This window comes from Balaenoptera acutorostrata, chromosome 13 (genome assembly GCF_949987535.1).
Source record: "Balaenoptera acutorostrata chromosome 13, mBalAcu1.1, whole genome shotgun sequence".
Taxonomy (NCBI): Eukaryota; Metazoa; Chordata; class Mammalia; order Artiodactyla; family Balaenopteridae; genus Balaenoptera; species Balaenoptera acutorostrata.
This window is the reverse complement of record NC_080076.1, coordinates 66,796,734-66,819,508: the sequence shown is the minus strand read 5'-3', so window position 1 is coordinate 66,819,508 and position 22,775 is coordinate 66,796,734. Positions and strand designations below refer to the sequence as shown.

Sequence of the window (22,775 nt, the reverse complement as noted above, 5' to 3'; positions counted from 1 at the left end):
AGTAAGGAAGAGACCCACACGACCAGACGAGTGTCCGAGAGCATTTTTATTAAGGGCAGCAGAGTAGATCGCAGCATCTTAGAAAGCCTAGTCCCCACCATAGGGGGAGGGGTGGGGGGACCGGGCAGGAGCGTGAATTCCCACAGGGCCCATCGGAGGTGTGGTGATCACAGCCCTCCCCTGCTCTGGGGGATCCAGCTGTCTGCCCCAGAGCAGCAAGGCTGCCTGCTGGCACGCTTCAGGCCTGCCCGAGGGCTCGGGGAGTGCCCGCTGGTGGAGCAGGAGCCCAGCCGGAGGGAGGGACCGCCCACCACCCCGCTCTCGGAGGCCAGGCCCCTGCTGATGGGCGAACCCTGGCTGTGATGCCAGGGGATGCAAGTCCCTGAGGGGCCGCCGGCTTCGACCATGGTGGACGTCCTCCTGGTGGTGAGCAGAGAAGGGAAGGGGCGATGGGCGGGCAGAGCTACGCTGGTAGAAATACGAAGCAATGGGACAGTTCCCAGGAATGGCAATATTTCTGGATTCAGAGAAGCGACGAGAACAAATGGTGGCTTATCTGGATAGCTTCTGACAGAATTTGGCATTTTATTACAAATCTGCGTGTGAGTGAAATAAAGTCCATCATCACCTTTCTGCTAATGAAGAGACAGACGTGGATGTGCTGGCCGGCGCCCTCACCAGCCCGGGCGCACGGGAGGCTCCAGAACGTGCCTCTTGCGTACCTGGGACTAAAGAAGTTGCGTTCATGAGACCCGCCGCAGGCTGCACGTATGCGGCCTCACCCACCATCACCCCACCTCTGCACACAAGCCACCTCAGGTCTGCAAGCCTGGAAAGACCTCAAGTTATAGAACTAAAATTAAAACAGAGAGCCAAGTTTAAGTCATCTTCTCCACAGGATCTAGCCCCTGGAGCGCCCAGAAGGGAAGCCACCAGTGGCAGAAGTGGAGGTGGTGACACACAGTGCTTGGACCACTGGCTTCCCCTGGGTGTCAGTGACAAGGACTCTACTATTTCAGGGACAGTCCCACTTGCTTTGAAAAGACATTAACATTCAAATCCTTACAAGTTCATCTGATGATAAATTCTAAGGTCAATTTTTATTTCTACAAAAAAAGGCAGTCAAAACAATATAAAACATGTAAAGGATATTACTGAGTGAGCTTCACGTGGAGCCTGACTCCGCGAAGGCCATGAGTCCAGAGGAAGGGGGAGGCCGTCCTGTTCCTGGGCTGGGCCGGCTGGATGCTCCAGAGGAAGGGCCAGTGGGGCGCCGGCGACCCCAGGCTGGTGCCAGTGACAGAGGAGTCTGCCAGAGGGTCAAACGTGCTGAGGAAGGGCCGCGGTGGGGCTGCTGCACTGAGGATGCAGAGGGTGAGCTCTGAGCTACGTCGGGTGGACACGTCGGTGACAGGTGAGCGTGGAATTTCAAGTAGACACTCTGGCTTTAGCACTGTCCGCAGGGACCTGGACATCTTCTAGAACAGCTGCAGGGAGGAGTGGCAACCTGTGGCCTCGGGAGCCTCTCTGGTGAAAAATTCCTCCCGCAAGTGCACCGTGCTCTGGCTGGCATACCCCTGGGGGCTGCCGCAGACCTGGTGCTGGGGGGGTCTCCCTAAGCAGGCCGGTCCAGGTGGAGTTCATCATGACACGGACAGCAGGGTCTGCCAATCTGGTCAGCATTACTGGGGTAACATTAGCCAGAGTTTTACAGCAGAGCTAGGCCTCCCTTTCCACAGCTTTGTTTTTGGGAGGGGGTGGGAGTGGAGATGGTTGTTTGCTTGTTTTTTAATTTTTTTAAAAGGATATTATAAATCAGAGTCAAGAGAATCTTAACCGACTCCCACACCAGGCCGCGCGCCAAGGAAGGGAGCAGAGGAGCTGAAGAGGCCTCCACTGCCCCTCCCATCGGGAGGCGGGGCCTGGGTTTGGGGAAGTGAGTGAAAAACAAACTAAATGCAAGAAAGTGGGAGTTGCAAGGGCAGGGGAAGAGGGGAACCACAACTTTTTTTTAACCTTATGGGCTAAATGTAAATTGAAGATTTTGGATAAATTTGGACAGCAAAAGAAACACCATTCTTTTAAAGTAGACTGAAGCAGTGATTTTTAAAACAAAGAAAGCAGAACTAGAACATCTTAAATTTTTAATCCTTTCTTTACAGGTTACCTAGACCACTTTTGATTAAGAAAACTGTAGAAAGTTAGTAACTGCCACAAGCAGACGCCAGGCGGTGGCACATGTCAATTTTCCATAGAGTCCTGCTTCGTGGGGTGTCTGAATGCACTGCTCGGCGTCTCTGCTCACACTTGCTGGAATCAATCGCGGCAGATTTTAGTCCACAGGTCGCTTTTCCCCATATTTCTTTGTAAACTCTTCAGCGTTCTTACAGAATTTTTTACGGTCCTTAGAGTATTCTTCAGCTAGGTCAGCCCGGAGCGGGTGCTCGGGCTGGGGGTCGTTCACCAGTGCTATGAGGGACTGGATGACTGCCAAGAAAATGACAAGGCACCGCTGGTTAGAAGGCCCTTGGAAGGGGCATGGCAAGAAACACAGCTCTGATTAAACATCTATATGCTTCTCAGACAGAGCGGCCTCCCATTCATGCAAAATTCTAACCACCAGCACTCAACCCATCATTCCCGTGATGAGAAGAAAGTGATGGAGGACAAACAGCCAGCGCTACAGGAGATAACTAACCATACAAAGTGATGCCACTTCCTCCTCCTCCTCCTCCAGGAAGCCTTCCTGTACTGACACACTGGGGATGTCCCAGTCCCCAGTCGCTCTCACCCCTCTCCTGAACTTTGGAGACCCAGGCCCAGCACTGACACCCCCACTCTCATGCAGGTGAAGCTTCTCCAGGGCAGGGACTGGGCAATGTGCCCAGCACTACACTCGGTTCAGGGTGTGTGACAGGCCTGCACCGTGTAAATGGATAATGAGCCCACCCTGAAAGACCCCTAGCAGCTTCTGAACGGCCGAGAAAGGTTCACTCGACCACCCTGCATTAACCACTGGGAGGCTGTAGCCCTCATCAGCACTGCATGGTCCATTCCAGAGGTGGAATTCACACGGATGGCTCAGGGTGGATTCCACAATGCTCCCCCAAAGGGCAGTCAGGCCCAGATGTGCTAGAGAGTGAGCCCTGGAGAGGAGGGCCAGGAGGGAGTGGAGGGTGGGGGAGGGGGAAGTACAGAAGGTCCAGGAACCCCTGGCCTCCTCAGAAGTGCGGTGCATGCAGCCACCAGGCTTCCCACACACGTCCCCTGACTCCCCCCAACCCCCACCAGGACCAGCACCCCCACTGTCCTAGCAAAAAGGCCCCTCTCCTCTGGACTGCCGATGCCAGGTGCCTTTATTGGGAGCCCACGCTCTTCACCCCAGCATCACAAGGAATGGGTTAAAAAAGCTTTTTGTTCCAATTTCTCCTTGTCTGTCACAAATCCACGTGGAACTTAAGTGATTATTTAATTAATATATTTCTTTAAATCACATCAAAAATATTTTTTAAAGGAAAGTTAACTATTAGTAACTCTTATGGAAAATCACTTTCACTTGCCATAAACTGAAGGCACGCATCCATAAACATGAAATAAGCACCTATGCTGCCTCCTTCCCGGCCAGAGGAAGCAACCACCGGAACAAACACTCTTCCGAGTGGCTCTTTCTCAGCATCTCTGAGGCACCCCAGCCCACTGCCCTCCAAGACTCTCCACACCACAGTCAGCCGTGAGACTGCTGTTCTTAACTTTTGGGAAACCTGAACCACATTTGCCCTATAGCACATTTATAAGGCGGCTTCCCACCTTTTCCCAGGATTAGAAATGGTTCTGTAGCAGAGTTGATACTGATGAGTTTTCAAGTTTTCCTCCATTATGGAGACTCAGGCTGTCTGCTTCTCACTATGATCATCTTAATACCGAATGTATTAGCATCAAATACATTCATCCTTAAGACGTGCTTTTCAAAAGATAATTCACTTCGCAAGTTTGCAGTTTGTCTAATTCTTTTCGGAGAACTTGCTTTAAATATTTTCAAGTTAACTTAGTAGTTCTGATGAGTGCTTCATTCTTTCTCTATTCCTGTGGGAGCTAAACTGTAAGAAAACCCAGCTGAGCTCGTTTGTTTCCACAGTGAGAACACCGACAGCTACCACGCTTTCCAAACCACAACCACGGCCCCATCCATCACTTTCACATACAGGGGGGCACACTCATTATGTTTTACAAATGATCGAGCCCTGGCTTCTTGATCTCTTCCTTGACCCAAATGCTACTCAGAAGGATCTTTCCCCCTCCAAAATGTAGGGGCTTAAAAACATTATCAAAACTTACCTCCTTTCTCACTGTATATGATCAGAGACTAAAGTCTAGAAAATTTCCTTGTTTTTATTCTTTCTGACAGTTTGTGATGGAGGATGTAAACCGTATCTGTAACTTGCCCCTTTTCATGGGGACCCAGTGGGCTCCATTCCCACAGAGTAAAATGTGACCCATACCTTCCCCCATACATGAAGGCATACAATGCAGTGGTCTTCCATGATTGTACTATGAAGGCTAAGTTTATTAATCTTATCCTGTTTATTGTATTTGAGTCCTCTTTCTAAAGTTTATCTACTTGATTTGTTATAAGACAGCAAATGGGTATGCGGGGACTAAAACATTTGATTTATGAATCTGACTCTTCTGTTTATATAATTTTGTTGCTGTGTTGTTTGGTTCGTATAGAGGTCAGTATTATACAGGCTTCCTTATTGACTGTATTTCATATGGCGAATCTCTTTCACCACCAAACAAAGCCCTTGCTCTGTTGCTAGATACGTACCAGAGCCAGACACACTGCTGAGGAAAACTCTGTTTTTACATCCCTTCTTCTGGTTATTGTTATTATTGCCAACTCCTACCACCTTTCTGTATGATACAGGTTTGCCTTGTTTCTTGACTTTTCTCCTATTTTTGCCCAATTTTTAATGCTTCTTTACTTTCTTTTTAAAAATTGAGATTTAATTCACATAGCAAAAAATAAACTCTCTGAGAAGTATACAATTCAGTTGTTTTTAGTGTATTCACAAAATCGTGTGACACCACCACAATCTAACTCCAGAACGTTTTCATTATCCCCAAAAGAATACCCACTCTCCTTAGTAATCACTTCCTAGACCCCTCCCCCAGCCCCAGACAAACATTAACCTCCTTTCTGACTATAGATCTGCCTATTCTGGACATTCCATATACTGCTGCTTCTCATTATTTACAGTAGTTATCCACTAAAAAGTTGCTGTGAATGCTGAATTATAGTGAACCATGAGTGACCCCAGGAATGACCAGCTATAGAATCACCCAGCTGAGCCCAGTCAACCTACAGAATGAGAAATAATAAACTGTTGTTAATTTAAGCCACTAAGTTTTGAGATGGTTTGTAATACAGTAACAGGTAACTGAAACACGGGAGACACGGTGTCAAGTGCCAGGGACAACATTCCTGAAGTGTGTGAGGATAAGCTCAAGGCCATGCCGGACGAATCTACAGAATGATCTAGAGAGAAACCCTGTCTCCCATCACAAAATAGCAATTCTGCCTGGTGCTGCATGTAGAACAGCACCGTGTTTAAGATAAAAGTTTTATCTTCAAAACCTAAGTCAACAAGTACAAAAGAATGAAAAACCTCTCAGGTTTATCTGACTATTTGAAAAAATCACCCACAACCTGGAAAAGCAGAGCATGTTGGCTGCTCACCGAGACCTGAAGCTGAAAACAGGACCGGTGCTGCCACGGCCCTCTTGGGCAGCCTGCCCCGTGAGAGGGGCAGAGCACAGGTACCTGCGCCCAATTCTCAGGTGAGGGAGGAGACCCGTAACTCTCTGTGGTCTGGCCGCCTGAGCAAATGCAGCAACTGCAGGCTCCCACACAGAGCTAGGAGTTTGTGTGCTTACGAACAACTCTGTCAATCTTTTACAGACATCAGCTTGTGCACGACCAAGCACCAAGCCCCCTGGAGACCCCTCCACTGTGACTCCACGCTTGGTACCCACTGCTTTCTGCTGCTCAGCTGTGGGAGCCTGGTGGATGCCTTTCATGGTGACTGTTTCAGTGAGTCTTTCAGGGGTTCCACTGGAAAATGACTGTTTATATCAGTCACCAAAAAAAAAAAAACACCTGCAGCCTCTCAAATTCCAGCCTCATCCATTCTCCTTAATCTAAAAAGACCATAAGTGGTTCAGGGAGTTACTTACAAGAAAGCCACCAAAAATATGAGGTTAGGATTGCAAAAGAAAATTCTAGAATTAAGGATAAAAACTAGACACAGTCTATAACAAAGTTTAGTCACCTGCCGGGGAAAAGAGAGGGGTGACCACAGTAGTGAATCAAGTACTTTTCCCAGAAAAATGAGGGCACCCAGACCCAGGGACACACAGGGAGTTCCAGGCCCGCTAAGGCTGACCGTGTGCTTTCACGTGGGCACACTGCCCTCAAGTCTGGCCGTGCCCTCCCAAGACACCCCAGTGAGCCCCAGCATCCTGTGGCCTGCCACATGGCTCCGGCTCAAGCCCGCAGGCCCTCAACACCCTCCCTTCCCGCTTCCAGTCTGAGTCCACGTGCTAACTGCTGTGTGAGGCCACATCCCCCTCCTGCAGGCAGCCCACAATCCTCACGAACACTCCCAGGGGCAGGATCACACCCCTCCCTGCACTGGGAGCGAGCGCTGGGCTGGTCTGTCTGCGCGGGTCCCCCTTGGGCTGCGAGCACAAGAACACCTGTGTGGGTTGAAGCTTAGCTGAGATGTGCCAAGCCCATGGGACAGCGGGACCACAGCAGCCTTCTGTGGACACGGTGGTCCGTGCTATAGGATTTCTCTGGACTCCGTGCGACGTGGTGTCAGAAGGGACCTAGAAGGCCCTGCCTGCAGCAGTGTCCCCAGAAGACACGAGGAGACACCTTACCTTGGTCAGTCTTGGTTGCTGGCTTCCAGTTTTCAGCACTAATTACTGGCAGACAGACCTGCCCCTTTTCGTCAATGTTCGGGTGATAGATCTTCGTTTTAAATGTGATCTTCGGTGGTTTGAATGGGTACTCTGCTGGAAAGTTGATTTCAATTCTGAAGGCCCCTTTATCATACGGAGGGTTGTCCTGGAGGGAAAGGAAAGAGGGCGGAGTGAACCTGTAGCTGAGACAGGAATGTTCTAATTGTTCACTGGAAAAATTAATTTGTTTCAAGAGGTTGTATCAACTGAAGCCTTGTCACCTTCAGGGGAACAACAATCAATCTGTATTTCTAGAGCAACATGTCTGCTATACTGTGAAAGGGTCTGAGATGGACACCCTGGCTTCTTTACCTTTTTTTTTTTAATAGACTTTATTTTTTTTGAGTAGTTTTAGGTTTACAGCAAAACTGAGACGACAGTACAGAACTCCTACACACACACAGCCTCCCTCACCAGAGTGGTACACGTGTTACAGGTGATGAACCGACACCAACACATCATCACCCACAGTCCACAGTCCACAGCAGGGCTCACTCTCGGTGCTGGACATTGAATGGGTTTTATAAAGTATTATACCCTGTGGTTGGAATCATGCAGTATGCAGCCCTTTCAGACTGGCTCCTTTCACTTAGTAATATGCATTTAAGGTTCCTCTGTGGCTTGTTAGATCACTTCTTTTTGTCACTGAATATTAATCCATTGTCTCGATGTACAGTTTATCCATTCACTTCCTGAAGGTCAGCCTGGTTGCTTTTGGCAATTATGAATAAAGCTGCTATCCACATCCGTGTGCAGGTTTCTGTGTGGACATATATTTTCATCTCCTTTGGGTAAATACTAAGGAGCACGATTGTAGGTTAAGGGTATGCTTAGTTTTGTAAAAAATCACCGATCTATCTTCCAAAGTGGCTCCACCGTTCTGCATTCCCACCAGCACTGATGAGGGTTCCTGTTGCTCCACATCCTCGCCAGCATTTGGTGTTGTCAGCGTTCTGGATTTCCACCAATCTGACAGGTGTGTAGTTGTATCCCATAGTTTTAATTTGCAATTCCTTAATGATATGGTGTTGACTACCTTTTCATATGCTTATTTGCTATCTGTATGTCTTCTTTGGTAAGAGGTCTGTTCAGATTTTTGAACCATTTTATTATTATTATTAATATATTTATTTATTTATTTTTGGCTGCGTTGGGTCTTTGCTGCTGCACGCGGGCTTTCTCTAGTTGGGGTGAGTGGAGGCTGTTCTTCTTTGCGGTGCACGGGCTTCTCATTGTGGTGGCTTCTCTTGTTGCAGAGCACGGGCTCTAGGTGCATGGACTTCAGTAGTTGTGGCACACGGGCTTAGCTGCTCCGTGGCATGTGGGATCTTCCCGGACCAGGGCTCGAACCCGTGTCCCCTGCATTGGCAGGTGTATTCTTAACCACTGCGCCACCAGGGAAGTCCCTGGCCCATTTTAAAATCAGGTTCTTTGTTTTCTTGTTATTGAGTTTTAAGAGTTCTTTGTGTATTTGGGGTTAACAGCCCTTTTTCAGATAATGTCTTTTGCAAATATCTCTTTATCTTTCTTGAAGGTATGAAGAGTTACACCAGGGGTAAATAACAACCCAACCCAGTGCTGAAAGGCCAAAGAGGTGGCCACAACTCCAGAATAAAGCCAGCACTCAGCTGGACGGCTGGCCCCTGAGGAGCTGAGCTGGCCCCTAGCTGGTCGCCAGGCAGGGCCAGAACCATGCCCCACCCCTGTGTCCTTAGGGCCACTCAGAGATCTATCCCTCAGGGCCTGCACACTGATGGCCCAGGAGCCTCTGAGAGATGCCTCAAGAGAAAGAGGCCAGCCTCTCTCCAGCTCTGCCTCCACGTCCAGAGGTGAGCCAGCCCTCCAGTCTGCGGCCTCCCGGCCCCGGACTCCAGCTCTCCGGGGTCCCAGCCCACTCAAAGGAGGCCCAGCTTCACTGAGTGCCCAGGAATGCACAGCGCTGCCTCCTCAAGCCCCAGCGTAACAAGATATTCTCCAGCAAATAGGATTCCTCTGCTGGGGAGCGAGGCTGGCACAGGCCAGGTCCCCACACTGTCCCCTGGTCTATCCCCACCCAAGAAGGGTAAAATTAGGGAAGGCTGAGAGGTGGGAGAGGCCTTCCCAGCAGAGAGGACTAAAAACTAGGACGGCAGGGGCTTGGAGGGGACAGCATGGAGCAAGACAGGAGGCTGGGGCCGAGTTTAGGGGTCTGAACCACCCAATCAAGCAGCTGGATCCGCGGTCGGAAGATGAACCTACGGGAAGCGCGTCAGGAAGGTGGTGCCTCAGGGGCAGGTGAGGGAGGAGATGTCAACACCGCAGGCGCTGCACCTGGGTGAGGAGACAGACCCACGCACACCTGGGAGGGGGTGGGCCATGGCTGGACCGGGAAATCATTTTCACCCCAACAAAACCTTCCCTAATCCCTTCTTTAGGGAACACAGAATTGTCTAGAACACTGTCCAGAAGTTAAAGTGGCAGCGGACTCCTCCCAGGCCTTGTCCTGACTGCTCACTACCTAGGAGAGCTAGACTCACCATTACCAAGGAGCCCAAGGGGACACGGAGATTTTGCTTCGGGGTTTTAAGAAGGGACCTGCTTCAGCCATGGAAAGAGCCTTCCTGGATGACCCTGGCTGCTGAGACCCACCAGATGTGTTCAACCATCACCCAGGACTGACCAACCACCTGGGGCCCGCCGCATGCTGGGCCACGTGCCAGGAGCTGGAGACAAGGACGAGCCAGGCCAGCCAGGCAAGCCCGGGACATTCCCCAACATCCGTCATGTGGGGGTGACTCTGAGGTAGGAGCCACCCACGTTGCATGCTGCACACGGGCAAAAAGTCAGGAGGAGCAGCTCTCTCGCTACGGGAGACAGGACAGGCTGAGCCTCTCGCCACCCAGGGAACGTGTCTTAACTCCTCAGAGACTCTGTCCCCGTCCAGGGCTCGGGGTGACCAAAGGAGTGGCTCCAAAACCCCAGGGATTTGTGTGGAAGGGGGTGTGCAAAAATTCAACACAGGACCTACCCTGTGGATAAAGGCCTAAGTGCCACACGTGAGTTTTCCACACATTAGAGCTAAACTTATTCTGTGTGAAGGCAGCTCAGAAACTAGAAGGAGCCTCAATGAGAAAACACGGCTTTGTGGTAGAAAAATAGTATTCAAAATTTCAGAAATTTGCCTCAGACGGTCCTCACCACAAGCCATGGAGGGCTACCCGCAAGGACAGTGCAAACCTTGGCTCCCCCCCGCCCCTCCCGGCTCTCACCCCACCCTCCCCAGGCACAAAGCCACTTTGGAGAAACTAAGACCAAGAGGAGGCTCCTCCAAACGCCTTGGGCCTTTCCCCCACAGGTCCACTCCTGGACTGCAGGCAAGCCGGGTCTTTCCTCCCCAGGGCAACCTTCAGGAACCCCGAGACCCCACCGCACCCCACGCATCTCTTAATCCACTGAAGACCCAGAGTCCTTCCACCATCATACATCAGTCACAGTTTTGTGTCACCATTGTGGCAGCTCTCCCTGGGGCTCAGGGAGGACACCACACAGCTCTCTAGCAGCCACTCCCTGACCTGGACAGCAGCCACACCAAGTCCCTGTGGCGCATGCTCAGCTGGCGATCTGACACCACACGGGACTCGTGGCTGGACTGATGTGGACAGGCAGCTCCTGGATGGATCCACTGACGATCGACCACGTGTGTCGGCCAGTGGAGACCCCTCAGCAGTGTCCTTTCCGCGGGGTAACCCTTCACCCACAAGAAACACAGCCCGGCGTGGCTGCCCTGAGGATGTCTACCCAGGCCTGGCCCAGACCCACCCTCAGGCTGCGTGCCCTGGGGTCCAGTTACACAGGGACGGGAAGGTGGGCTTCCCTGCGCTCTAACCTTCACAGTCCACTAGAGGGCCTGGTCGAAAGGCAGGAAAAGCTCCTGGCCTCTGAGCACAGACTGTGTCTTCTCACTCTCTGTAACTGTTAAGTGTTCATTCTCTCTTATCTCTTCGTGGTTGCCTGAATTACCACGTCTGCGCAGTGAGCAGAGTCATCGTCTGCTAACTCTGCTTTCTGAAGATGACCTCTTTGTACTGTTTCCAACAATAGGGTTCGTAGGACTTTTCACAGTACGGCTCTTTATCGATGAATACTCTGACATTAAAAAATTCCATCGTTTTCTCTTTGAAAATAAACATTTGTGGAAGTATTTTTAGAACAGATTTTCCAATCTTTCATGACGAAACTACCCTCTGAATTACACCTAAATTTAAAATCACAATCTCTAAACCATAATGGAAAAGAATATGAAAAAGAATACATACATGTATATAACTGAATCACTTTACTGTACACCAGAAACTAACACAACATTGCAAATCAACTACACTTCCGTAAAATAAATTACAAAGAAAAAAACTAAAGAAATTAGGTTGGTCACTAAGTTTCAAAATGATTTCTTAAAAACCCAATAAAGCACGCTGAATATTTCAAAGAAAAAAAAAATCGCTGTCTCCAATAAAACGGAATTCCACAGGAACTTCCCTCCTCTGAACTCATGGGCACCTTTCATGGCATGATTCACCTTCCCTTCAAGAAAAGAAGTAGCTTTATTGTTATTTCTCATAGAAATATAACAGTCACACCAAAGTAGTACTAGACATTCCGCCCCAGGATAAGGGCTGAGCGCGTCCAAGACACAGCCTGCGGCGCACAGCGGTCAGCACGCTCCTTGGTCAAGGGATCCGGATTCTGGGAGGGTGGTGCTCTTGGCCGCACAGCCTGTGCCCGCCCACACGGAGAGACGATCACACTTCGCTTTCTAAGACCCAGCCGCAGAGCTACTAACGTCGGAGAATTCCTTGTCTGTTGTAGAAAACATGCGGTGTGGGCCAGCGCCCTGGCACGTGGCACTCCTTGCACACACACGCGTGCGGTTTGCTGCTGGCAGCACCCCCTCGCCCGCCCTCGGCGCGCCCAGGCCTTCGCTAGGGCTGCAGCGTATTCCACCATCAGACGCGGCACAATTTCCTTACTCCCTTCCCATTGCCGGGCGAGAACTTGCTGCACTTGTGAAGTGTCTGGACCCAAACGCTTCCTTACCAAAAACATAAAGCGACCACAGGACCCACAACCCCACTCCTAAATATCCTAAAGAAATGAAAACACATGTCGACATAAAATCCTGTTCACAAATGTTCATAGCAACATCATTCATAATAGCCAGAGTGGAAACAACCCAAATACCTATCAACTGGTGAATGGATAAGTAAACTATAATATAGCCATTACAACAGAATATTATTTGGCAATAAAAACGAATGAAGTATGAATACATGCTACAACATGGATAAACCTTGAAAATATTATGCTAAGGAAAGAAGCCAGACACAAAAGGTCATGTATTATATGATTCCATTTATATGAAATATACAGGACAGCTAAATCTACAAAGTAGATCTGTGGTTGCCTACGCCTGGGGGACTGGGGGTGATGCTAACAAGGGGAGGTTTCTTTGAGGAGTAATAAAAAATGTTCGAAAATTGTGGTGATGGAGAAACAACTCTGCAAATATACTAACAGCCATTGAATAATTGTACACTTTAAATGCACGAAATGCAGGGTTTGTGACTCTCAATGAAACTGTTAAAAAGGAAATCGAAGCTAACTCAGAAACAGGGTTTTCAACTGAGGACAGTGTTGTCCCTCCTGGAGAGGTTTAGAAATGCCTGAGGTTGTCCCAATGACAAAGGTGGCTACTGGCATCTAATGAACAAGAAACAGAGACAACCCTGCACGAATAATCCACCTGCACACACCAAAATGTAGTTTCCAAGGCTCTCTGAGAACTACAAATTCAATAACTTACAGACTGTTTGTGGGGCGCCTACTCTGTGTAATGCACAGTGCTAGGGACAGGAAGTGGGAGGGAAACAGATAAAGGTCTCTGCCTGAACCAGAACTCACTGAGATGACACCCACACCACCAGTTATAAAGCAGAATTAGCCCTCTGAGGAGCCCCGAAGAGAGGGGGGCTGGACCACAGCTGACCCCAACGGACTGTCCAGCCAACGGCTGCTCCCCGCCGTCTCCTTGCTGGCAAAATCCCAGTTTTGTTTCCATCCACGCTGCCCCCTCATTGTGAACCAGGGGTAAATTCTGACTGGTCTACACCTGTCCCGTCCAATATGGTGGCCACCAGCCCAAGTGCCTATTGTGTACTTGAAACAGGACTCTTCCGAATTTAGATGTGCTATAAGCGTAAAATAACACTTGGATTTGAGACTCTGTGCAAACAAAAAGAATAAACTGTTTTGTTAATAATTATTTATATTGATTACATGTAGAAGAATATTTTTAATATACTGTATTAAGTAAAATACTTACAAAGTGAATTCCACCTGTTTCATTCCCTTCCTTCCGCCCTCCCTTCTTCCCTCTTTCCTCCCCTCCCTTCCTCCCTCCCTCCCTTCCTTCCTTCCTTCGATGTTAGTTCCCCGACCAGGGATCCAACCCACACCCTCCTCGGGCCTTCAGCAGTGAAAGCGCTGAGTCCCAACCACTGGACCGCTGGGGAATTCCCTCATTTTCATTTTTAATGGGAGTTCTGGAAAATTTAAAAGCATGGCTGTGGCTTGCAGTATACTCCTTTCGGACAGCACAGTCCATCATGGTACTGCCCACACCTCGGCCAGTGACAGACCAGGGGTGGCCACGTGTCCTGGTTCTGGATAATGAGGAGTGAGGGGTCTGTGGCGGGCCCCTGAGATGGGCGTCTTTGTTTTTGGTCACACCAAACTACACACACACACACGTGTCACCGCTGGAGAAGTCTGAATGGGGTTGGTGGACTGATCAGGGTCCACTTCCTGGTTATAGCACTGCACTACAGTTGCACAACAGGTGAAGGCTACTGGGGAATCTCTGTGTTATTTCCTACAATTGCATGAAAATCTACAATTATCTCAAAATAAAAAGTTCAAGGAGAGAGAGAGAAAAGAAGAGACGGTCTCTTCCTTCCGGAAAACCGTGAAGCCCAGGCAAGTCTGTGCTCTCCCCTCGCCGAGCCACTGGATGGCCAGCCCAGAGCCCCTGCCACAGGACTCTGTCAGGGGCAGCAACTTTCCCTTTTCAAAGCCACACTAAGTGGGGGGTTTCCTTACTTGCAGTCAAAAGCGACCTCACTACTATGAATGGTGAGTGGAGGGAACAGAGAGGAGGGAGTGATTCACTGAGACCACGGAATGGAGAGCGTCAGGAAGACGCAGGTGCAGTAGGATGAGCCAGTTGGAAGGGGCACACACGGCTTCACGAGCAGAAGAGGAGGGCTCTCTCTCTGAAAGTTAACAAGCAGGTATTTACCTCAACAACTGTCGGCTTTGAGCAGCCCAGCCCCAGGACAGGGGAGCAAAAGCTCCTCAAAAGAGGCTGGGGCCCGAGCCCAGGTTGGGGAGCCAGGGCATGCGAGGTGCTCAAAGAAGCTGTGAGACGGAATGGCCTGCATGGAGGCAAAGGCAGTTGCAGCTTCTGCAATGGGATGTGATCGGTGTACCTGAGGCTCATTCCCAAAAACACTCTGCTCAGCAGAACCTGGTTGGTGCGTGAGCCTCGGGGCTAGTGCAGAGGCCAGAGACTGTGATGGCAGAGAGACTGCATCCTCTCCCAACAGGCTGGTGGAGTGACCACCAGGGGCGGTACGAGGCCTCTCCACGAAACTCAATTTCATTTTAAAAACAATTATTGACACAGCTTTGGAGATTCAAGGCCTCAGGAGTACAAAGCTGACTCCCAAGTCTGTGCTTCTGAAGCCTAAAGGCAAAGAAATCCAGGGCAGTCTGACTACACACTGACGAGAGGCAGGCATTTACCAGCTCCTTTTACAAATGAGGGACAGAGACACAGACAGAAGAAAGACACTGTTGTCATTGAAACGTTGTCACGTGTGCATGCCTTACCTTCTCAATAAAAGGTAAAACCAGCAGCAGCACCCCTGTAAGTCCAGGGTGACAATGACATGGGTAGGGAGCAGCCCAGGCAAGAAAGGAACTCTCAACTGGGGATGAACACCCCGCCCCCACCCCCGCAAAGAACTAAGCACTCAAATCATCAAGTTAGAAAAGAACAAAGAGGGACTTCCCTGGTGGCGCAGTGGTTAAGAATCTGCCTGCCAATGCAGGGGACATGGGTTCGAGCCCAGATCCGGTAAGATCACACCTGCCACAGAGCAACTAAGCCCATGTGCCACAACTACTGAGCCCACGCACCACAACTACTGAACCTGCATGCCTAGAGCCCGTGCTCCTCAACGAGAAGCCACCGCAATAAGAAGCCTGCATACTGCAACAAAGAGTAACCACCCACTCACCGCAACTAGAGAAAGCCCACGTGCAGCAACGAAGACCCAATGCAGCCAAAAACAAATAAATTAAAATAAATAAATTAAAAATAAATTTAAAAAAAGAGCAAAGAGCAAACAAATACCAAGGAAAACAAAAGACATAACATAAAAGCAGAAATTACCATAAAAGCAAAAATTAGCAAATCAGAACACAGAAAAAAGAATGAAATTTCTACTTCTTGATACATGAAGTGAGTATAACCATCTATCAAAATCCACTAAACACAGAAAACACAATCCAATCTCACATATGACCACAGATGCAAACACACTAAAGACTAGGAAATTTAATACACTGGAACATTTAAAAACAGTCCATTGTAATGAAGGGGGAATTAATCCAGAAAGCAATGAGGGGCTTAATTAACAGGCCACTTTGAAAACCCACACCACAAAACCTAATTGACAGTAATATGCCCTTTAATGAAATCCACTCATTCCTGATTAAAAGAGAAAAATTTAGGGTGTGACATCAGCAAAATGGCAAAGCAGGCAGCTCCAAACTCCCATCCCTCCATAGAAACAAACAAAAAAATACTGCAGAAACCGTCAGAACCAACTTTGTCAGAACTCTGGAAAACAGTCAAAGGTTTACAGCAACCTTTGGCTGTGAATGCAGAATCAAGAAAAAGGCAACTAAAACACAGTAGGAAAGCTTTGTGTCGACTTTACCTGCCCTTAGCCTGGCCCCTCCCTGGCTGGGCGACAGGCATCTTGAAGATGGGTGAATGATGGCCACCTCTGACCACCATGTGGGACCCAAGCCCTCCATTCCAGAGAAGCAGAGCAGACCTTATTCACAAATTACTGTCTGTTCTAACTGGTCCAGGGCTACCTGGAGGGCTGACACAGGTGCTCATCTGTTTTGCCTTGCTCAGAACCCACAGAAAAGCACAGGAACTGCTCAAGAAGACTGTAGGGGACTTCCCTGATGGTCCAGTGGTTAAGACTCAGCACTCCAAATGCAGAGGGCCCAGGTTCGATCCCTGGTCAGGGAACTAGATCCTGCATGCTGCAACTAAAGATCCTGTATCTGCAACAAAGATCCCACGTGCTACAACTAAGACCCGGAGCAGCCAAATAAATAAATAAATAAAAGACTGTAAGGCCATGAAAAACTCACAGCTGCCTATAGCAAAGGATGGCAGGTGAGACACAACAGATTGCATAAAGCCAAGGAGGAAAAGCCACAGAGAAACCCAGGGATATCAGGGCATTCAGAAGTACCCAGGTACACTGGGGAGCTGAAAAAGTCACACATATGCCTAGGACAGGATACACGCTAAGAAAAGAACTGAGAAGATCTGAAGCTTTCACCACCCCCTAACCATAGGCTCAAGGAAAGCTGGAAGTGAAGAAGGCAGAAATGTAACTGGCCTGGCTACATGTTCAAGAAGTACCCTAGCACAGAGCCAATCTGCAAAGACTGAGAGACTTTTTTTAAGCTCCTGGCATTCAAGGAAATTTCAGTCAAAACACTGGTGGAACAAAAGCGAAGCCTTCAACACTCAAGAACAGCAAACCCTGCAGGGAGGGGGAGAATCTGATTTCCGCATTATAATAGTCAAATGTCCAATTTTCAACAGCAACAACAAAATCACAAAGCATACAAAGAAACAGAGAAGTATGGCCTGTTTAAAGGAAAAAAAAAAACTGACAAAAACTATCTCTGAGTAAGCCCAGACATTAGACTTACCAGACAAAGAATCAAAATCAACTGTCTTAAAAATGCTCAAAGAGGGAATTCCCTGGCAGTCCAGTGATTGGGACTCGGCGCTTTCACTGCCATGGGCCCGGATTTGATCCCTGGTTGGGGAACTAAGATCCTGCAAGCTGTGTGGCCAAAAAAACCCCAAAAACCCAAAAAAAAAAAAAAAATGCTCAAAGAGGTAAAAAAAATCATGGGCAAAAAACTAAACAAAACCAGGGACTTCCCTGGTGGTCCAGTGGTAAAGAATCTGCCTTCCAATGCAGGGGATGTGGGTTCGATCCCTGGTCGGGGAACTAAGATCCCACATGCCGTGGGGCAACTAAGCTCGCACACAACTCCTGAGCCCGCAAGCCTCAACTAGAGAGCCCGAGTGCTGCAAACCACAGAGCCCACACACTACAACTAGAGAAGAGAAAACCCACACACCACAACTAGAGAGAAGCCCGCTCACCACAACGAAGAGCCAGCACGCCACAACTAAGACCCGACACAGCCAAAAAAAAAAAAACAAAAAACAAAAAAAAACAAAAAAAAAACTGAACAAAGCCAGGAAAATAATGTCTAAACAAAATGAGAACACCAATAAAGACACAGAAATTATAAAAAGGGACTCAACAAAAATTCTGGAGAATAGTACAGTAACTGAAATGAAAAACTCACTAGGGCAATTCAGTAGTAGACTTGAGCAAGCAAAAGAAGGACTCAGCAAACTTGAAGTTAGGATAATTGAAATTATCCCGTCTAAGGAGCAGAAGAATGGAGAAAAGTGAACAGAGCGTAGGGACATATGGGACATCACCTAGCACACCAACACACATATTATGGGGGCCCACAAACGGATAAGAAGGAGAAAAGGGGCAGAAAGAATATTAAAAAAAATAATGACCCCAAACATTCAAAATTCCATCAAAGATTTGAATCTACACATCCAAGAAGCTCAATGAACTGCAAGCAGGATCAACTCAGAGAAATCATACCAAGATATTTAGTCAAATCATCAAAGGACAAAAAGAGATAATCTTGAAAGCAGCAAGAGAAGTAACTTGAAAGCAGCAAACAACTGATTTCTAACCAGAAACCATGGAGGCCAGAAGGCAGTGGGAGGACACATTCAAGGTGCTAAAAGGAAAAGACTGTCAGCAAAAACTATCTTTCAAAAATGAAGGCGAGGGACTTCCCTGGCAGTGCACTGGTTAAGAATCTGCCTGTCAATGCAGGGGACACATGTTTGAGCCCTGGTCCGGGAAGATCCCACATGCCTCGGAGCAACTAAGCCTATATGCCACAACTACTGAGTCTGCGCTCTAGAGCCCGTGAGCCACAACTACTGAGCCCGTGTGCCACAACTACTAAAGCCTGTGCACCTAGAGCCCTGCTCCACAACAAGAGAAGCCACCGCAATGAGGAGCCCTAGCACCACAACGAGGAGTAGCCCCCACTCAATGCAACTAGAGAAAGCCTGCGTGGAGCAACAAAGACCCAATGCAGCCAAAAATAAATAAATAAATAAATAATTTTTTAAAAAAAGAAGAAGAAGAAGAAGAAGGTGAGGGACTTCCCTGGTGGTACAGTGGTTAAGACTCCACACTCCCACTGCAGGGGGAGCCCTGGTCAAGGAACTAAGATCCCACATGCTGTGTGGCATGGCCAGAAAAAAATTAAAAAAAAAAAAAATGAAGGCATAATTAAGATATTCCCAGATAAAAAAAATCTAAAAGAGAAAGAGGGAATGAATTCATCACTAGTAGATGTTCTGTAAAGGAAATACAAAAGGGAGTCTTCAGGCTAAACAAAAAGATACTAGACAGTAACTTGAAGTCATAAAAAGAAATTTAAAAAAATGGTTAAGAAACTATACAAGGTAATATAAAACCCAACATTATTGGTTATTATACTTTGGGTTTGTAACTTCTCTTTGCGACAGTAACAATATAAGAGGGGCTGGGTAATGGAAATATATAGGACCAGAGTGTTTGTAACTACTGAAATTAAGTTGGTATTATTCAAAGCAGGTTGTTCAAAGATTAAGATGTTAATTGTAATCCCCAAGGTAACCTCTAAGAAAATAACTAACAGGCATACAGAAAAGAAAAGAAGAATGGAATCAAAATAATACGCTACAAAAAAATCAACTAAATATCCAAAAAAGGCAATAATGGAAGAATTTAGGAACAAAATGCATACATGACATCCAGAAAACAAATAGATAACAGAAGCAAATACTTTCTTATCAGTAATTACTTGAAATGTGAATGAAATAAACTCTCCACTTAAAAGACGGAAATTGCCAGAATGGATAAGAAAACACAATCCACCCATATGCTGCCTATAAGAGATTCACTTTACATACAAAGACACAAAGAGATTAGAAGTAAATGATGGAAAAAGTACAAGACACAAAGGACATTATATATTGGTAAAAGGTTCAATCCATCAAGAAGATATGACAATTATACATCTATATGCAACTAACAAATTATGAACCAAAACACATGAAGCAAAAATTGATGGCACTGAAGGGAGAAATATGTTATAAACTAATAGTTGGAGATTTCAATACCCCACTTTCAATACCAGAACAAGACAGAAGATCAACAAATATCTTTCTGACCACTATGGAATACAACTAGAAATCAATAATGGAAGGAAAGCTGGAAAACTCACAAGTATGAGGAAATTAAACACTCTTAAACAACCAATTGGTCAAAAAGGAAATCACATGGGAAATTAGAAAATACCTTGAGATGATAAACACAAGACATCAAAACTTAAGGATGCAGCAAAAGTAGTGCCCAGAGGAAAATTTACAGCTGTAAATGCCTACAACAAAAAAGAAGGATCTCAAATCAATAATCTAACTGAATACCTTAAAAAATGAGAAGAGAACAAACTGAACCCAAAACCAGAAGAAAGAAGTAAGTAGTAACAATTACAGAGGAGATAAACAGTGAAGGAAAAAAATAGAGAAAAAAAAATCAATGAAAACAAGTTGGTTCTTTGAAGAGATCAACAAAAGTGACAAACTTTTAGCTAGACTAAGGAAAAAAGAGAGGAAATCCATATTACTAAAATCAGAAATGAAAAGTGGGAACATTACATTTATTATAGAAATAAAAAGGGATTACAAGAGAATACTATGAACAGTTGTACACCAAAAAATTGGATAACCTAGATGAAATGGACAAATTCATAGAAACACACAATCTACCGAAACTGAATTGAGAAAAAATCTAAATAGACCTGTAAGTAGTAAAGAAACTGAATCAGTAATCCAGTAATCAAAAACCTCTCAACAAAGTAAAGTTCTGAATTGGATGGCTTTTCTTGGTGAATTCTACCACACATTAAAAAAATTAACACCAATCATTCTTGAACTCTTCCAAAAAACTGAAGAGGTGGGAACACTTTCTAACTCATTCTACAAGTCTAGCATAACCCTGATATCAGAGTCAAAGACACTATTAGAAAAGTATATGAATTTTGATGCAAAAATCCTCAACAAAATACTAGCAAACTGAAATTCAGCAGCATATTAAAAGGATCATACACCATGACCAAGTAGGATTTATCCCAGGTATGCGAGGATAGTTCAACATACAAAAATCAATCAACACACCATGTTAATAGAATGAAGAAGGAAAAAAGATCATCTCAATTGATGCAGAAAAGCATTTGACAAAATCTAACACACTTTTGTGATGAAAACACTCAATAAACTAGGAACAGAAAGAAATTCCAACATGAAAAAAGCCTACAGCCAACATGAAAAACCTACAGCCAACGTCACACTGAATGGTGAAAGTCTGAAAGCTTTTCTCCTAAAATTAGTAACAAGACAAGGATGCCGACATTTTTTATTATTATTTTTTGGCTGCACTGTACAGCTTGCGGGATCTTAGTTCCCCAACCAAGGATCAAACTTGGGCCCCGGCAGTGAAAGCCCCGAGTCCTAATCACTGGACTGCCAGAGTATTCCCAAGGATGCCCACTTTTTTTTTTTGGCTGCGTCAGGTCTTAGTTGTGGCACACGGGATCTTTTGTTGCGGCGCGTGGGCTCTGTAGTTTGCAGCACGCAGGCTCTCTAGTCGAGGTGCGTGGGCTCAGTAGTTGTGGCACACGGGCTTAGCTGCCCCGCAGCATGTGGGATCTTAGTTCCCCGACCACGGATGGAACCCGCGTCCCCTGCATTGGAAGGCAGATTTTTTACCACTGGACCACCAGGGAAGTCCCAAGGATGCCCACTTTTGCCACTTGTATTCAATACAATATTTGGTAGTTCTAGCCAGGGCAATCAGGCAAGAAAAAGAAATAAAAGGCATCCAGATTGGAAAGGGAGAAACAAAACTACCTCTATTCAGAGATGAACTGATCTCATATGTAGAAAACTAAAGATTACTCATACACAAACTGTTTAAAAAAATGAATTTAGCAACGTTCCTGGATACAAAATCAACACGCCAATATCAGTTGCATTTCTGTACACCAACAGTGAACAACAATGAATCCGAAAACGAAATTAAGGAAACAATTCCACTTACAGTAACACTGAAGAGTAAAATATCTAGGAATAAGTTTAACCGAGGTGGCTGTTACAGGCTGAATGTCTATGTCCCCTCCGAATTCTTATATTGAAGCCCTAACCCCAGTGTGGCTAGAGAGTAAGGAAGTAATTAAGGTTAAATGATGTCACAGGGTAGAGTCCTGATCTGACAGCATTAGTATCCTAAAAAGAAGAGAGCTCCCAGGACTCCCCTGGTGGTCCAGTGGTTAAGACTCCATGCTTTCACTACTGAGGGCACAGGTTCAATCCCTGGTCGGGGAACTAAGATCCTGTAGGCTGCGTGGCGCGGCCAAAAAAAAAGAAAGAGAGCACCCTTGCTCTCTCTCCCCGTGCACTGAGAAAAGGCCACATGAGGACACAACAAGAAGGCTATGGAGGAGTCCTCATCAGAAACCAACCGAATTTTTTAAATGTTTGGTAGAGTTCACCAAGAAAAGTCATCCAATTCAGAACTTTACTTTGTTGGGAGGTTTTTGATTACTGATTACTGCCAGACTTTGATCTGGGACTTCTGGCCTCCAGAACTGTGAGAAAATTGAATTCTGTTGTTTCAAGTGACCCAGGCTATGATTTTGTTTTGGTTTTGTTTTTTCATCCTGAGCTGAAAAATATAGAGGTGTAAAACTTGTACACCAAAAATTACAAAACACTGCTGAAAGAAGTTAAAGAAAACCTAAATAATGGAAAGACATCTTGGGTTCCTGGACTGCAAGTCTTACTATTATAAAGATGACAACACTACACAGAGTGATCTAAAGATTCAATATAATCTCTATCAAAACGTCAATAATTTTTTTTTCAAATGGAAAAACCCATCCTAAAATTCATATGGGATCTCAAGGTGTTACTGAACCAAACTTAGGTCTGTTGGCCCATGCTCAGTAAAACCAATCTACTGACACTGAGTTGTGGTGAAGGAAAGTGCAGGATGCCAAGCAAGGAGTCCAGGGCAGCTAGTGCTCAAAACACCCGAACTCCCCAATGGGTTTCAGGAAAGCATTTTTAAAGGCCAGGTGAGGGAGGGAAGTCCCAGGGTATGTAATCAACTTGTGCACAATTCTGATTGGTTGATGGTGAGGTAACAGGGTAGTGTCACAGGGGTTAACATTAT

General features: G+C 46.6%; 1 protein-coding gene and 1 non-coding gene across 2 annotated transcripts in view; one reads left to right on the top strand and one right to left on the bottom strand.

The window, feature by feature from the left end:
* Window positions 1-28: 28 nt before the first annotated feature.
* UBE2L3 (ubiquitin conjugating enzyme E2 L3) overlaps window positions 29-22,775 on the bottom strand; it is a 44,312-nt gene continuing 21,565 nt past the window's right edge. The window contains exons 3-4 of the mRNA XM_057526978.1: window positions 6,943-7,129; window positions 29-2,487 (exon numbers count right to left, since the gene is read on the bottom strand). Of these exons, the coding sequence (XP_057382961.1) occupies window positions 2,333-2,487; window positions 6,943-7,129 (342 nt within the window). The 3' untranslated portion in view covers window positions 29-2,332. The remainder of the gene's footprint in view (window positions 2,488-6,942; window positions 7,130-22,775) is intronic.
* On the top strand, window positions 16,318-16,390 carry TRNAW-CCA (transfer RNA tryptophan (anticodon CCA)). The gene has a single exon. It is a non-coding gene; the product is annotated as a tRNA-Trp (tRNA).